At 37.2% G+C, this 16,468-nt stretch overlaps 1 protein-coding gene across 1 annotated transcript; it reads left to right on the top strand.

Moving 5' to 3' along the window:
- The first annotated feature begins 3,486 nt into the window (after positions 1-3,486).
- LOC150091009 (uncharacterized) lies at positions 3,487-15,777 on the top strand. The gene is made up of 3 exons (XM_090380221.1): positions 3,487-3,554; positions 12,226-12,409; positions 15,692-15,777. The coding sequence occupies exons 1-3, from the start codon at positions 3,495-3,497 to the stop codon at positions 15,775-15,777; spliced, it is 330 nt and encodes a 109-aa protein (XP_090236347.1). The 5' UTR covers positions 3,487-3,494.
- Positions 15,778-16,468: the final 691 nt, after the last annotated feature.

Below are 16,468 nucleotides of genomic sequence, written 5' to 3'. Positions count from 1 at the left end.
GAGGACGCCAGACAATGAGAAGAATGTCCTGCGTCTTGCAGAAGACAATCTGAGTACGAGTACTCGAGCGATAGGCCAACGATTGGGTATTTCCCAATCCACTGTATGGAGGATACTGTCAACAAACCAAATGAGTTCATACCATCTGCAACGCGTCCAATCATTGGAGCCTGCGGATTATCCACTCCGGAGGACTTTTGCTACTTGGTTTCTTCAACAGAAACGGTTCGCAAATGCTGACTTCCAGCGAGATCGCTATTCATGCGACCTCCCATTCAACGTCCTCTACCGCATGACGAAGACATTTCGGACCCTGCAATGCTATGTGATTCCGATTCGTCTTTGTGCTCCCTACACCTCCTGCAAGTTTGTCGCACTGGTAGTGAATCACTCTCTATAGAACATATTGTAAGAAAAGACCCTATTGCTAAGCGAATGGCTACTGCTTCTAAGTTAGTGTTTAATTGAACTTGTGAAAAAGCGGTATGGTTTCCCACGAGGATTTTGACTCCTCCATGGGCCGGGCCATCCCCATTTCTCTCTTTACGGATAACAGTAAAATTTCGCAAGATGGGGTCATAAGTACGTTTCTTGCAGACAAAAGCAAACAGATTCGCATTTGCGCATTAGCATTTTGACATCCTCCATATTTCGTCGGAATCCACGACAATTCCATTGCAATAATTTAACCATTATTGCTTGACGTTAGTGGAACCACTGGCTGACTTCCGAAGTGATACGGGTTTTGATTGGCACGCTTTGGATTTTACTCTGCCTTTAGGAAATTGAGGGCGCCCAGTATCCATTTATTTCTCAGGATGAAGATTCAGAATAGATTCTTCAACACTTTCCTCTTCTTCATTTACCTCCATTACTTCCTGTACCTAACTAGTAACAGGCGGGGTTTTAGGTGGAGGAGATTTTTCATTAGATGCTACTTCCTTGGTTGGTATTGCGACGGGAGTAGAGTTGTTTAATATGTTCAAGGAAAGTTAGTTTCTCATCCAAGAGAAGCCTTAAGAATCTTATGCTTAATGCTGCTGGGTTCGTATGTCTGTCAAATATCAATTAATAAATAATAAAAGAAATTTTCTGTTTATACTCCGGGACGTCCAAATGATCAGAGGAATTCACAAGATAGACAGAATACAAGCAACAGCACCGTATTCAGCAGTCACGGGCTTGAACCCCGGTCACTCAAGGCACGTGTACTTATGCACTCGCTCGCCTGACCACTAGGCTATGAGGGTGTGGGTTTCGTTTTTTACAGAAGTGTGTACGTGCAGTGTTTTGTGTAGAAACCTGGAAACCATTTGTTTGTGCCGTGCCCATATGATTATTGTACACTTCGCATATTCTGAGAGTGATAGGAAATACTGAAATCGTCACCATATAAAGTGGAAACCAATAGTTCTTGGTATACGTTCAGTAATGGTATTTATTTCACAGAAAACAGGGTAGCGGTAAGCACAGACCCTGGGGCACGCCTTCTTCTTGGGTGAAAGCTTTTGAAAGGACCATTGTTGTTGTTTTGTATTTTATTGGCGCATCGGTGACTAAGGCTTCAATGCACCAAAACCAGTTCACATAAAAAAGCCGATTAATATTTCAGTTGCAATAAATAAATATTGCAAAAATATTTAAACTAAAAACAGCTGATAAATTGACATTGTCAGATAAAATCTAACTGAGTGTATAAGGCTCAGTCAGATGGCTAAAAGCAATAAGAATCCCACAAGGTGGTTCTCTCTCAGCTCTGCTATTCGCTGCAATATTCATTCCACTTATGGACCAAGTTCCAGAGTTCTTGTCGTGTGCTGATGATATTGTGTGTTACTTGCCATGCAAACGCAAGGTTGTTGATCCACAAGAAAGACAAACCTTCTCAGAAACTTTAAACAACTACCTTAATACTTTCTGCCAATTTTTTTGGTCTTTCAGTGAATCCCCAGAAGTCAAGCTATCGTATCTTATCTTTTCTCCAAGTCGCATGACGTCCGCTGATACCTTACTTGCGGAATTAGCAGGAAAGGTTCTGACTCCCACAGACAGTGTCAAGTTCCTAGGGTTAATCCTGGACGCGAATCTCACTTTTAAACAACAAATCCAAGCCCAGAATTCCAAAGCCTTGCGAGGCTTCTGGGGAATGAAAATAGATTTATGCAGAACTCACAATAAACAAACAAATAATCAGGAAATATCTCGAAACGTACTTCAGTTGCGTGATCTCCTATGCCGTGGAAGTTTGGTCGGCCGCACCTCCCACTAGCCTTAAGAAACTATGGGGTCTAGAATTCTGGGTGCTGAAGTTTGCCAACGGGTGGTCTCACAAGATCTACACGACATCCAAATCTGTACTATGCTTCAACCTGCAATACAAGCCCGCAGTCCACATAGTACATGTGCGGAAAATAAAGGCGTTTCTTCATCTGTGTTCATCTAAGCATGATCATATGAATATCTGGAACACTATTGGTTGGCCAGGAAGACACCTCCGCAGTACCCCTTCTTTGTGCTCAAGACTCCAGAGTTTCAATAGACACTTCCCGAATGTGACTTTGGACACTCTCAATTCGCTCCACATCGACTTGGACCTATGGTCGATTGACGAGTCATATCGAGATGACATCTTAGGCTATCTTACTGTAAAGGACAGGTGTCCAGGTGCCGGTCTTAGTATGCCGATGTCATTTTATATTATGCTTAATTTGTAGTCTTGTTTTTATTAAGATTAATTCCCTGTTCAGATATTTTGTCTTTAATGGTTACTTTGTAGCTGAACTTTGCATTTTTGTGATTGGTCACTTGTATGGAGAATGTTTTGTAAGGTTCCTCTAGTTATCTGTGCAGGGAATCAAAAATGTACACCAGTTAATTTAGTAAAGAATTTTATTATTATTAAATATGTAAAAAAGGGTGGATGAGTGATACACATTAAAATAACATTTCATAACAGCTCACAGCAACGTTACAAAGACTCCTTCATCTATGGCAAATTTCAATCAGACACATTTGCAGATCCAAAATCGATGGTAGAAGTCTAACACTTAGTTCCTCCTCAAAATGGGAGAAGCACCTTTTTTTTTTATTTCTTTATTAGTCATTTAAAATTTTTTCCTGTCGGTTTCACGTCATCGGTTTGTGTAATAAGTCTGTGCTCCAATGCGTTCATGCGCCAGATTGCATTATTATTAAAATATCATTAAAAAAGAAATTAAAATGATGCGATAGTAAGATGTAACCTCTCCTTTTTTTTCTTTTATCCCCTCTCCTGAACTTGGATACTGGTTGAGTTTTCCTTAATGTATGACGTCATGATTCATATCATCGTCATTATTAATAAACACAAATGGGGCAGGTATAAATTTGAGACATCAAAACAGGAAATATGGAGGATGTACATCTGTTGTTGTTCTATCAAAGTTGCATTTTGCTAGAGTAGCAGGTGACTGCGAATCAGGTCTTTTACTGGAGGCGAACTTCGAAGCGATAATATGTATGAAATCATTCGAAAAGCACGGCTCTTTTGGAAAACAACATCCATGAAGACCACGGTGAGTAAATAGACCCCTATTTCGCCTGATAACTTTTCTTTATTAATAAGATGTCCATGTGATAACGCCCTGAATTTCTTTTTCTTTTAAAAGTATGTCAAAGAGGAATAATTGTAGAGAAAGAAATGTAGCAGTAAATTTGAGCTTTTGTCTCGTGGGGGAATACAAATTAGTGAGAGTGCGGATTGCTGTTCTGATTGCTTGAACAGAATTGAGTGTTTTTCTGAAATAGTTATTTGTATTAATAAGCGTTTAATTAATAATATTAATAATGCTCCAGCCTCTTGCTCAAACTTTGAAAGTTACTAATTACACCAACTGGTACATCTTGTACGATCACTCTGTTATAAGATGCTGTATGAGGTACCAACAAATACGCAAATGGCTATCTGATGGAGTGGCACCGTACACTAAGTAACTTCTCTTTTTTTAGGAAGTGTTTCTCATTAGTAGTGCAGCATAAAGCAAGTTAGCCTCACAACTCGAGAGATGAATCCTTTTCGTGAGATTTATATAAGGGCTATAAGACAGTAATAAGAATGTCATCAGAGATAAATGGGGTTCTCCGAGAAACACAACACAACTTGCCCTTAATTTCCTTAAGGGGAAGTTATATTTAACCGGGTAAGTTATTCTAGCATAGTTCCCATAAGCTGAAATAGGAAATAATTTCGACATTGTTTATTTGAATTTCAAAAATACGTTTGCCTCAGTCGCTCATGAGAGGCTATATGTATAAGTTGGAACGTCCTGGGATCACAGGTTGTGTTCTAAGATGCAGGGCAAGAAGTAAACAGTTCTGGTTAATCGTTAACCCTTGAGATTAAGGTTAGCAACGAGGTCCCAAGGATCTGTTTTGGGACCACTCACTGTTGTTTTTGATTATCATAAATGACATCGATGAAGGAATAGAGTGCATGATGTCATAATCAAGAAAGTGGTTATTGACCAGCGACAAGCAGAAGCCTTTCAGTGGATAGGCTTCAGGGATAGTCAGAAATTTAATGCAGCAAAACGCAGAATCTTGCACTTGTGCAACAACCCCTAAATTACTTATAATATTAAAAACAAAGGAAGCAAGAGATTTGGAGGTTACTATACGAGAAGTGTGGACAGGCGGCAAGGAAGGCTCATTGTGTGCTATCGAAGAACGAACACTTGCTCGTAGAGTTAAGATCATAATCTCACGGAATAAGGCAATTATAAGAACTGCTCTTGGAACACTGTGTCCACATCTGAAGAAACCTAAAAAACGAAAATGGTCCACATATGGACAACCTGCATGATGAGATATGCAAAAGGGCACCGATATGAAGAAAGAATTGAAATATTTGGGATTTGGAATTTAGTATTAGTAATGGCCACATGGTGCAAGGAAGCCTATGGCTTATGCTGCACCAGCCAAAATAAATAAATAAATGAATAAAATAAATAAATAATTAATTATTTATTTATTTATTTATTTACCCTTAGGTAATTATCCAGCTGACCTTTGAATTTCCCCAGACTACCAGCCTCTACCACCCATGTAGGTAACTTATTCCAGTCATTTATAACTGGCTGGCTAAAATAAAACTTCCTGCAATACAATCTAAACAACTCTTCCCCCGTAACTTGAAATTATGGCCCCTATTTCTAGAATCATTTATAACCGTGAAAATTTCGTCCTTATTTATTTTGCTTATGCCTCTCAGAGACTAAACACCTCAATCAAGTCTCCTCTAAGGTGCTTAGTTTCCAAGCTCTGCATCCCACATATTCGAAGTCTTTCCTGATATGGACGCCCTTTTGCCGATCTCACCAAGGCGAGTTACCCGTCTTTGGACCCTTTCAAGAAGAACAATGTCTTTCTTTAGGTGCGGTCTCCATATTTGAACACAGTATTCCAAGTAAATTTAGCAAACAAACACCTTAGGGGCACTTGATTGAGACGCATAAGGCTCTAAGAGGGGCTCATAAAATGAATGAAGAGAATATTTTCACTTTTGTAAGTGATTCCAGAACTACAACACACAAATTTAAATTCCAAAGAAAGAGTTACATACTGGATTGTGTGAAGTTTTAGTTTAGCCAGCGTGTTGTAATTACTGGAATAAGTTAACTCCGTGGGTTGTTGAAGCAGACAGCTTGAGGAAATTCAAAGATCATTCTTTCCTACGTAAGAAGGGAAACATAAGGCTGTTTATTTTCTTTTTATTCATTTCATATTTTTTTATTTATTATTATTATAATACTTTTTTGGAAAGCGCAGGAAAAGCCGGTGGCATTCTATCACTATGTGGGTAAGGTAATACTAATTTTAAGAAACCCCTACAGGCGTAGGTGATCTTACCATAGTTTTTATTAGCGTATTGGGGCAACTTCGATTAGTATCCGAGCCACTCCTTGTTGCGTGTTCAGTTCCCGTATTGTAAACTAGTTTTCCCGTAAACAGTGCTTCAATAGGTAAGCACTTTTTCTATAAGAAATCTCGAAAGTTAACTATTGGAAGAACTCTAAATGTAAATCCGAAAACATTCCACATTTTACGCAATAATTTCTTGTGCGGGTGGGTCGTATCAAGAGTTTTACTGAAATCTGGTTGCATTAAAATGTTTTATGGCCTCATCGTGGCAATGAACCAGATTGTTCAGGAAAGAGCTTCGTTTGATGAAACCATGCTGTAATCCTTTCTGTTTGCTGTTGTGAAAAGATTGATGAAAGAAGGGCAACCAAGACCAAAACGTATCTTTTAATCATTTATTTTATTGCCATGTGATTTTCAACCAGGACTGACAAGTGAATCCTGGTGACAAGTCAACCGACTTCGCACCAAGATTCAAGGTTGACTATTGGCATGCATGTCACCAGCACCATGGCTGGTTAAATTCCGGCATAGATCTGTAGTCGCCAAGAAAGAGGAAAAGTTCTTAATTTGCTTGCTTTATCTCCGAGAGGATGGTGTATATTTAGAAGGAGAAAGAGTTTGTAAGAATGAGACAATTGAGTACTGGAATTAGTCAATTAAAATGTACGGTACTATTGTATTAAATCTGTTAGTCGTCTCTGCTGCTACTGCGTAACCTCCACTATATCAAGGTCTGCATTATTTGATGATTTGCTTGTTCCGACTGATCTTTTGAGGAAATTATTTTATGTCTGGTCTATTTCTCCCTCTTAGAGAAAACAGGGAGGGTTTTATAAATGCCATCTTCTGCACAGAGCATCAGTAGTGTATAATTTTCATCCGTTCGATCATCTATTTCCACACTGGTGGAAAAATGCCCTTTTTTTGCCATTAATGACAGCATGCTTTTTTTGGTTGGTTTCTGTGAGGTTGTCCATTTGTCAGGTACTACGGTTCTCGGGCTGTTAGTCTTCTCATTAACTGTGTTTGGACATTTAACTGTCTTGTTGGAAGGATGTGTCCAGGTGCAACAGAGACATTCGGAGAAACTGAGACATCTGTTTGGACAGCAACTGTTCTGTGGGCTTTGATAGTTATTGCATAGGAGCACGCAGGCGTACTTGATTTCTTTTTGGCTTCGAGATATATTACTTTATTCTCAAATTCATATATATTTTTTAAATTTCCATAATTCTCACTCTTAAAAAAGGAGGTTTCTTTGCAGTTTAGAAAGACAGGGGAAGGCAGCAGTACACTTCGGTTGGCTATATTTTAGAAGCTCGGTGAGGACAGACCTTGTCACCAAATTACTCACGGTGCCTCCCCTAACAGAAATTAATCATAGTGCTAATGTAAGATTTATAAAGTCGGATCCCCACAAAACGCTTCATGGATTTATACCAGTATGAATTTTAACCCAAACATCAAAATATCTTAACTCAGCCCACCTGAAGTTCAGAACTCATGTATACACGTGCTTCCTAAGTTAAATATATATCCAAACTTGTACATATGCATAAAAATATGTTATTTTATTCGGTGAGAGAGAGAAGCTCATGACTTTGTAATATGCTTAAAAAAAACTTAAAGTACACGAGCTGGCAAAACGCAGTTGAAGAGAAAATTAAGTTTGCTTCGTAATGCATCTATTGTGAAGCAAATCATGACTTGCCACGGTTTCGCACTAAAAATAAACAGAACTGCATCCAAACGAGAGAGGTATGCTTCTGTTTATTTGGAATTCTTCTTAGGAATCAATGCTACAGATTTTTTAAATGGAATATTCGGAGCCTGAGTTAAAAATGATTTATATTTTTAATAGAATTTGAATTTAAGGTACCAATTTGCGGATACAGCAGGTAATATTCCCTCTACCCTTGTTTAAAAGTCGGAAAAGTGAGTGAGTGAACTACATTTAAGTTGTTCAATGCGGAAATGGCGTAGTGGTGGCGTTATAGATGATTGAACGCACGCGGCCACTTAGATGAACTGCGACTAAACGTTTATAAAGTCTGCGCAATGATCTGGTTGAGAAACTCGTGTTTCGAATAAGACAAAAATGAAAGATAAATGAATAAAAGAGCAAGGGGATGCCAAAATGAAATGGGAGAAAAATCAATGGAAAAAACGAATGATAATTTTAGGTTTTCCTCACAGAGCGAGACCAATACCTTCATGGATTGAACAGAATAAATTTAAGATTATGTAAAAGTCTTTAATACGCTGGTCATGAAATTGTACTATTAAAAGTAATCTATTGTGTCATTTCACGGCTTGCGTAGTCGTAAAATGTCATAATAGGTTACCGTAATTCTCCCCAGGCTCGTATCGCACGATCAACTCCGTCACTCGACAGGTGGTAAGCAGCAGCGCGTGTTTTTCCGGTTGGAAGTATTTTTCTGAGTTGATTTTACTCCGACAGTAATCACAACTGCTTTGAGTGCTACCAGTTGTTGCTACACGCTCCTCTTCGACGTACAAACGATTTTTGGCATCGCGATAGCAACCATTTGATTGGCAAGCAACAAGAAACGCCACAAATTGCAGTTAGATCTAACAAAGAATTATTTTTCAGGCATTAAAAGCATTTAAGACCGAAGAATATTCACTTTCTTTTAAGTTTAAGAAAGAAAAAAGGTTAAATGATCAGGAATGATAATTTTAATCATTTCCAGGCAGGTAACCCCTGGCTCCATAAACATTAAATAATAAACAGCAGCCCAGGAAGATGCAGCCATTTTCAGGAGTTGGAGTTGGCTGTCAGCCAACGTTTCTAAAAAGCATAGATGTTTAGCAGCGCAAAGCTTCATTTTAAGTTATCGAAAAGAAATTGAACGTTACTGAGAAGAGCTTAAGATGACTGAAAGGTCATTATGTTTAATAGTCAGGAACAATGATTTGATCCTAGATATGTATAATGTCAAGACTTGAACAAAAAAGTGTATTGAGAGCGCTGTAAAGTACAAAAGCTACAAAGGTTCGATGTTAGGACATTGTTTATATATTTATTATTAATAATAATGAAGTTATATTAGCTTTAATGTCTAAGTTTGCATGTGATACGAAGGTTGGCAAGATAGTTAATCATAGTAATGAGGGAATGCTACTGCAACATGATCTAGACAAATTAGGCAAATGGGTTGAGAAGTGGCAGTTGAAGTTTTTTTTTTTAATATTGACAAATGCCGGGAACTTCACATGGGATGCAGTATATCCAGATTAATGTACCAACTGTGTGGTACCACACTCAGGGCAGTGGAAAATGAAAAGACGGGGTAATTGTGCAGTCAGATATGAGGTTCTCTGAGTAGTATGGAGAGGCTGTCACTAGAGTCACGGAGCTTTATCAATGATATATACGGATTTTTCCAGTAGAGATAAGGAGGTGATTATTAGTATTAGTATTAGTATTAGTAACGGCCGTATGGTGCAAGAAAGCCTATGGCTTATGCTGCACCAGCCAAAAAAAAAAAAAAAAAAAAAAAAAAAAAAATCCGAACAAAACAATGATAAAAACAAAAATTAAATAAATAAATAAATAATAATAATTAATAAATAAATAAAAATAATAAAATGAAATTAAAAATTAAATAAAAAGGAAATTAATCCTATCATCCTATGGGCTTCCCTTACCCGAAAGTACTATCCAGATGACCTTTGAATTTCCCCAAACTGTCGGCCTCTACCACCCATGAAGGCAACTTATTCCAGTAATTTATAACTCGCTGGCTAAAATAAAACTTCCTGCAGTCCAATCTAAACATTTCCCCCCGTAACTTGAATTTATGTCCCCTAGTTCTAGCATCATTTATAATCTTGAAAATTTTGTCCTCATTCATTTTACTGATGCCTCTCAGAGCCTTAAACACCTCAATCAAATCTCCCCTAAGGTGTCTAGTTTCCAAACTCTGCAACCCACATATTCGAAGTCTTTCTTCATACGGACGCCCTTTTGCCGATCTCACCAGGCGAGTTACCCTTCTTTGCACCCTTTCAAGAAGCTCGATGTCTTTCTTTAGGTGCGGTCTCCATACTTGAACACAGTATTCCAAGTGTGGTCTAACATAGGCCTTATATAATGGGATTATCACGTCCCTATCTCTACTTGCAAAAGTTCGATAGATCATCGATAGGACACCATGGGCCTTCCTTGCAACCTGTTTACAATGCTCAGAGAATTTCATGTCTGACCGTATCGTAACACCCAAGTCCCTTTCCTCCAGTACTGGCTTTAGTTGAACTCCACCAAGTGAATAAGTTATTTTGGGATTACTGTTTCCCAGGTGTAATACCTTACACTTTGTTGGATTAAAGCACAGCTGCCATTTTTCTGACCATTCTTGAAGTCTATCTAGGTCTCTCTGAAGAAGCTCAGCTTGACAGTGATCATTAACTACTCTACCAATTTTAACATCATCTGCAAATTTAGACATCACGCCCTCTATCCCTTCATCAATGTCGTTTATGAAAATTAAAAACAACAGTGGTCCTAATACTGATCCTTGGGGAACCCCACTTCTTACATCAACCCAATCTGAGGAATAGCCATTTATCACAACCCTCTGCCTCCTGCCCTGAAGCCATCCTTCTATCCATCTAAGGATTTTTCCAGTGATTCCAACCTGTTCCAGCTTATAAAGCAACCGCTCATGTGGGACTGAGTCAAAAGCTTTGCTGAAATCTAAATAAACAATGTCGAAATTATTCCCTAAATCCAGCTCGTGAGTGACCCTTTCGAAATAGCGAACCAGATTTGTTAAACATGATTTTCCCTTTACAAAACCATGCTGAGTATTCTTGAGAATTTCAATTCGATCCAAATGATCCTGAATTCCACCCTTGATCAATGCCTCCATGATTTTCCCTACTACTGAAGTCAGACTGACAGGTCGATAATTTCCCACTTCACTTTTATCCATTGTATAAGGCAATGGTTGAGCCACATCATGAATACTGTATACAGATCTGGAAGCCTCATTCTATGAAGGACGTAGACCTGTTGGAACTGGTAGAGAGGAGAGGAGAGAGCAACAAGATTTGTGAGGGGAACAAAAGGATGGCCTTACCAGAAAAAGGGTTCAGTTTTTTTAAATTGCAGCGTTTGGAGACGAAGCATCTGCAATCAGATCTATTTCAGGTGTTTAAGGGCTTGAATGGATTGAGCAAGCATAATACTGCTTGCTCAGATTACACCAATGGAGGAGCATAAATTCCGTTTGAGGAAGAATAGTTGCAGGTTGGATGTGCGGAAATTTGCCTTCAGTCGGAGGGTGGTTGATTTTTGAAACAAATTCCCATCTCGTATTGAGAAGTGGGTAGTTTGAATAAATTGGAGGAAGAATAGATAAACCGTTAGAGGTGATGGACAGGTGAAATGGGAAATTTGGGCTCTGTTTTTGGCTGATGCTTGTCTAAGTTTGCTTTCTTGCATCATTTGCCTCTACTATAGTAATCATTAATGATTACTAGGACCTCTTCATGCAGTGAAGAATTGGCGGTATTTTCTTGTTTACAATAAAGACCCTTAAAACCCTTTTACCTGTCCTGCATCTGTTCATAAACATTTTATACCAGTCTGGAGATGAGGAACACTACCACGATAATAACTGCGAAGCTCGTATTTGCTACATCACAAAACTCAATTGCTTAAACGTGGCCAACTTTATTTTTTATTATCGTATAGATGACAGAGTTATCAGAAAACGACAAACGTTTCTTATCGTGACTAATGTTTTTCAAAACACATTAAGAATTAAGTTTACAGAATATTCCATTAATACACAGTACTCAGTATTTGAATAGACGTCAGACTAGCCACTCCAGTCACTTCACAGAACACTAAAACTGAAAGATGAAGAACTAGACCTGGACCAATTTTGGACCATCATTAAAATTGAATATCATAATATTTTAAGTCAAAATTCTCCGAAAATTGTGCTGCACATTTCGATTACTTATCACTCAAAGTGAATTTTATGCTCTTATTAACATTATACCTGAGAAATGAGAGCATTTATTCGTCAAGCATCTCAATTAGTGGTCCAAGAACTCGATAAATATGGAAAAGTCACCAGTCTCAAGATTTTCTTGAGATTATTGACCTTGCCATATTCGTCACAAAGATGTGTTTCGTTAAGAAATACTTCTTTTATTTTGCTTTATTGATCTTCAAAATTAAACAAAACAGAATAGAATATCAAATTTGGTGGTTTCCAAGAATGAAATTACTGCGGACCAGTGACCCAAATTAAAAGGATTAAAACTTAATTTCGTTTCCTTTTACAGATTTTATTGGTATGTCTGATGGGATGTTTTATCCCTTGCTGCCGTGCCATACTGAACTCAAAAAACAAAGAGAACAAATTCAAGCCATATTTTGAGGGCAGAAAACCATCCATGGAAATATATTTCGAAGTTGTTCCAGTTCAAAGACTACCAGTTTTCTGTAATTCGTGCACCCGAAGTAGTGGTAAGAATGTTTCGAATCTTTAACTTGAGCATCATAGCTCTGTTATATACTATTAAACTAAGAAATATAATTCAGAGTGGAGAAAGATCAATCTCAAATAGACATATACCATAAAAAAGGTAAAAGAGATAAACTGCAGCCATTATCAATCAAATCCACTGCAGGATGGAAGCCTCCTCAACGAGTCATGTTGTGGGACATATACCATACTGCTACAAAAGTGAACTCAAGGTCATCAACGGAGGCAATCCGTTGATGACCTTGAGTACATGTGTATTTTAGAGGTCTTAGAGAGGTTTTAGAGGCTTTACAGTAGATTAGAGAGTAGGTAGAGTAGGGTGAATAGATTAAGGTATTTTGCTTTTTAGATAAATTTTAAACAAAAGTAATCATCTAAATGTATAAAAAAATAATGTATAGAATGGATTCTGATCTCACTTCGATCTTCATGTGCAATATAAATATAATATCTGCATTCGTCCTCTTTTTCCCAACTTCACTAATCCTCTACTTTTTAAATATACTGATAGTGACCTTGAGTTAAAACTCTTGGGATAGAAGTTGCAGTTCTTCCCCAATCTTTTATTAGCAATTGGTAAACAACGGAGCTTTTTTTTGGGGGAGGGGGGAGATGGAAGGATGAGAGGTTGGAATGATACAGTTACTTTTTTTGAGAGAGACTTGATGCGATTTGAGAATGTCAATGATACTACGATTGCGTACAACACGAAAGAAAGGAGAAAAAACAAGAAGTAATGTTTCAGTTTAAATTGTGCAATGAAATTCAGACTGCATTAATCGATGAAGTATCGCAAGTCAATCCTTATTTTAAATCTTGCTTTTCATTGGTAAAATATTGTTTTTCAGTAAATATTGGGCATATTTCAGAAGTCTTCTACATGGCTGCTTTTCGAAGAAAGATAATATGTCATTGTTCATTGTCAGCTGGTGGCCAGATATGTGTGAATAATTAAACACTGACACGATAGAGCATTACAAATCTATTTTCCAAAAGATATTTGACATATACGGCCTTGGTCAACATTTGGTAAACTTGAGTCATTGGTTTTTAGGGTTATAAATTAGAGTTTAATATTTAATAGTTTTTATTAATCCTCTCGGATTAAGTGACAAAGGATTAGTTTAATTTTTTTCGGTGTTTTGAAACTTGATTTTGCAAACGTAAGAAACAACAGCAGACATTGGAGTAGATGGAAGTTGTGGTGAACGAAATCTTTTAAAGAAATAAGAAAAATAGCTTTTTTTTCTGGAACATTACAAACGCAAGACAATCACTATAAGAAAATAAATGGTTTATTTTTAATTTTGTTGTTATTAAAGTATTTTAAAGTGTTGTTTATTCAGCTATGTTGTATTTGAGAGATATTTACATTGATATGCAGAAATATCAATGTGAATTGCAGCTGAAGACTGCCAATACAAAGACAAGGGAAATGGAAGCTGAAATATTGGGAATAAATGTTTCTGTTCAATATAATACCTTAAAGGATATTTTATAGAAAACATTATATAGGCTTAAATAACACAGAAGACATTAAATACTTATTTAAACACTTCTTCTTCTAGGTTGTATAAAACTTGACTTGACTGATATCTTAACTCCAATCGAGAAGGGACCAAGAATAATATACAAGTCAGAAATACTCCCAGGTCCGCATTTAATTCCTGCTGCCATCTGTCGGAGCGGACTGAAATCATTTGTATAATGGGATGCAGTACACGATTAGTCTGATTTTATTCACGATGGAAAACGATATTTGGAGGGGTGACTACTACTAGAATATATTATTTTGCGTTTAGAGGGTTCCAAGTATGAATCCTTATAACTGAATGCTTTAAATGTTTAATAAAGAAATACAGTAAAACCTCAAATCCAACATCCTCTAAGATGCAGCGCGTTCTGGAGTTTTGAAAATTCCGTTATTCGTTTAATTTTTGAAAATTATGCAACAGCTTAAATATTCAGGGACAGTTCGTTATTTTTATACTTGGATAACACAGCTGATTCATATAACCTTCACAAACGGATAGTCACCAGCATGTATTAGACCAAACTGTTAACTCGGAAAATGACCTGAGCAGTTGGGTCCATATGGTTTCTCCAAAGTTAAATGGAATTTTGTTAGAATCAAAAGAGCGGTCATAAGTTTTGTGATCGCTTATTCTAAACAGTTATGGTAACTCAGGCTGCAGTACAAAGTTTAAGAAACAACAGTAAAGCGATTATTGTTTCTTTAACTTCCTGTCCAACAAATCTACAACTGGTCCTGATGAATTTCCACTTTTTATTTTGAAAATGTTCAGTGTATATGTGATTGGCCCACTGTTTAGCATTTTTAACCGTATTCTTGAGACCAGTATCACACCGACAATTTTGAAATATTCTTCACTGCCTACCAATCCCAAAAACCAACTAACAGACACACATGAACGGATACTAGGTTATCTCATACCTTGCAGATTATTAAACGTTTTTGAGGAAACGATTTATTCCATCATAATCGACCAATGTTTCAATGAGAGTCCATAACATCTGCATATCGTTAATCCTAGGAAGTCCACGTTGTCAAAACTCTTAATGGCCAGCTGGGAAATTCAAAATTCCCAACTCCAAGCTATCCTCAATGAACTGCTCACAACAGGCATATTTTACATCATGTACCCATAAAACGGAAAGGTCCACCATCACAACCTCCTTCGGTATCCCACAGGGGGTTGGGTATACTTTCCTCCCAACTTTGTTACATTCGTCGACGATTTAAAGCTACCTATCATCTGGGATGATCCAGCAAATGTAAGCTCAGTCATCTACGATACACAAAACATCCTGCTTGAACTGAAAGATTATCTTGGGCGAATATGGCTAAAGCTGAATCCTCAGAAAGAAACTCAGATGACCACAATAAAGGAGTAGAAAAAAGCGAAATTACTAAACCATGGTCAGATCAGTAGCATAAGAGGATTCACAGATAGTGAGTTTAGTGCCATCTGAGATATCCCAGACTGTGATTAAATGGAACTCAGAATGCTTTTTTACATTCCAGTATTTGGCTTTATTAGACTTAACTCTAACTTTATTAACTCAATTCCATTTTTGTCTTTATTTTTTAAACATAGTTACTGCTAATTACGTTATTTACAATGTACACCCTACTACTACCAGTCTATTCCATTTCATTATGAATCTATAAATTCAGAATTATTTTATTTGCAAATATAAAGACGAAACGTTAATTTAACCACTGTTTTGTTTCTTTTCAGATGAATACCAAATCGACATTAATGAGGACTACAGTGACTATCACTGGATAGATAATGGAAAAAATAGCAGAAATCCCTGCTTTTAAATCTAGGCAAAATTAAATATTACTTTAACAAATTTTAAGTCATGTTTCTAAAACGTATTTTCATGAAAATAAAATAAACTTTCGTAATAGTTGAGTTTTTTGGACAAGGCGTTTGAATAGACATATCGATACCAACTAATACCAGTTAATACAATTACTTGGTCAAAATTTTAATAAAGCAAAGCCTTTGTGTAAGTTACAATATCATATATTAAACAGTACAGATTATTAGGATAAATATTCGAAAGATTTGTATATAGAATCCACTTACTACTTATAAACGAAATCCCAAATGATGAGTAACGAAGTCTTGGGTATTCACCAGCACAATCCAGATGTTACAGTGATCGTAGGGTAGCGACACACATAACGAACTTCCCTCTCTTCCTCTAGGTGAAAGCAAGAAGTTTGTTGATCTTCGAATTGCACCACTTTTTTCTCGCGGGGGGGGATAACGACAATGTGAATATAAAGATGAATTAATTATACAAATGCAAAGTTTCACACCATGCTGGATAGCTAGTCAATGACCTCCCACAAATCGACCTCTTCCTGCAGACTGCTTATAGAAACGTGGTTTTACCTCAATACGACTGTCGCACCTTAATAATAAATTATTAAGGTGCGACAGTCGTATGTATAATGGCTGTGCTTTCTGTTCGTGAAGTGGAAGCTAGAACAGTTGTGGGAA

The sequence above is a fragment of the Mastigoproctus giganteus genome, chromosome 1, assembly GCF_048544385.1.
Source record: "Mastigoproctus giganteus isolate SK-2022 chromosome 1, ASM4854438v1, whole genome shotgun sequence".
In the NCBI taxonomy this organism is placed as follows: domain Eukaryota; kingdom Metazoa; phylum Arthropoda; class Arachnida; order Uropygi; family Thelyphonidae; genus Mastigoproctus; species Mastigoproctus giganteus.
The sequence above is the reverse complement of the archived record's forward strand: the minus strand, read 5'-3'. Positions and strand labels throughout refer to the sequence as shown.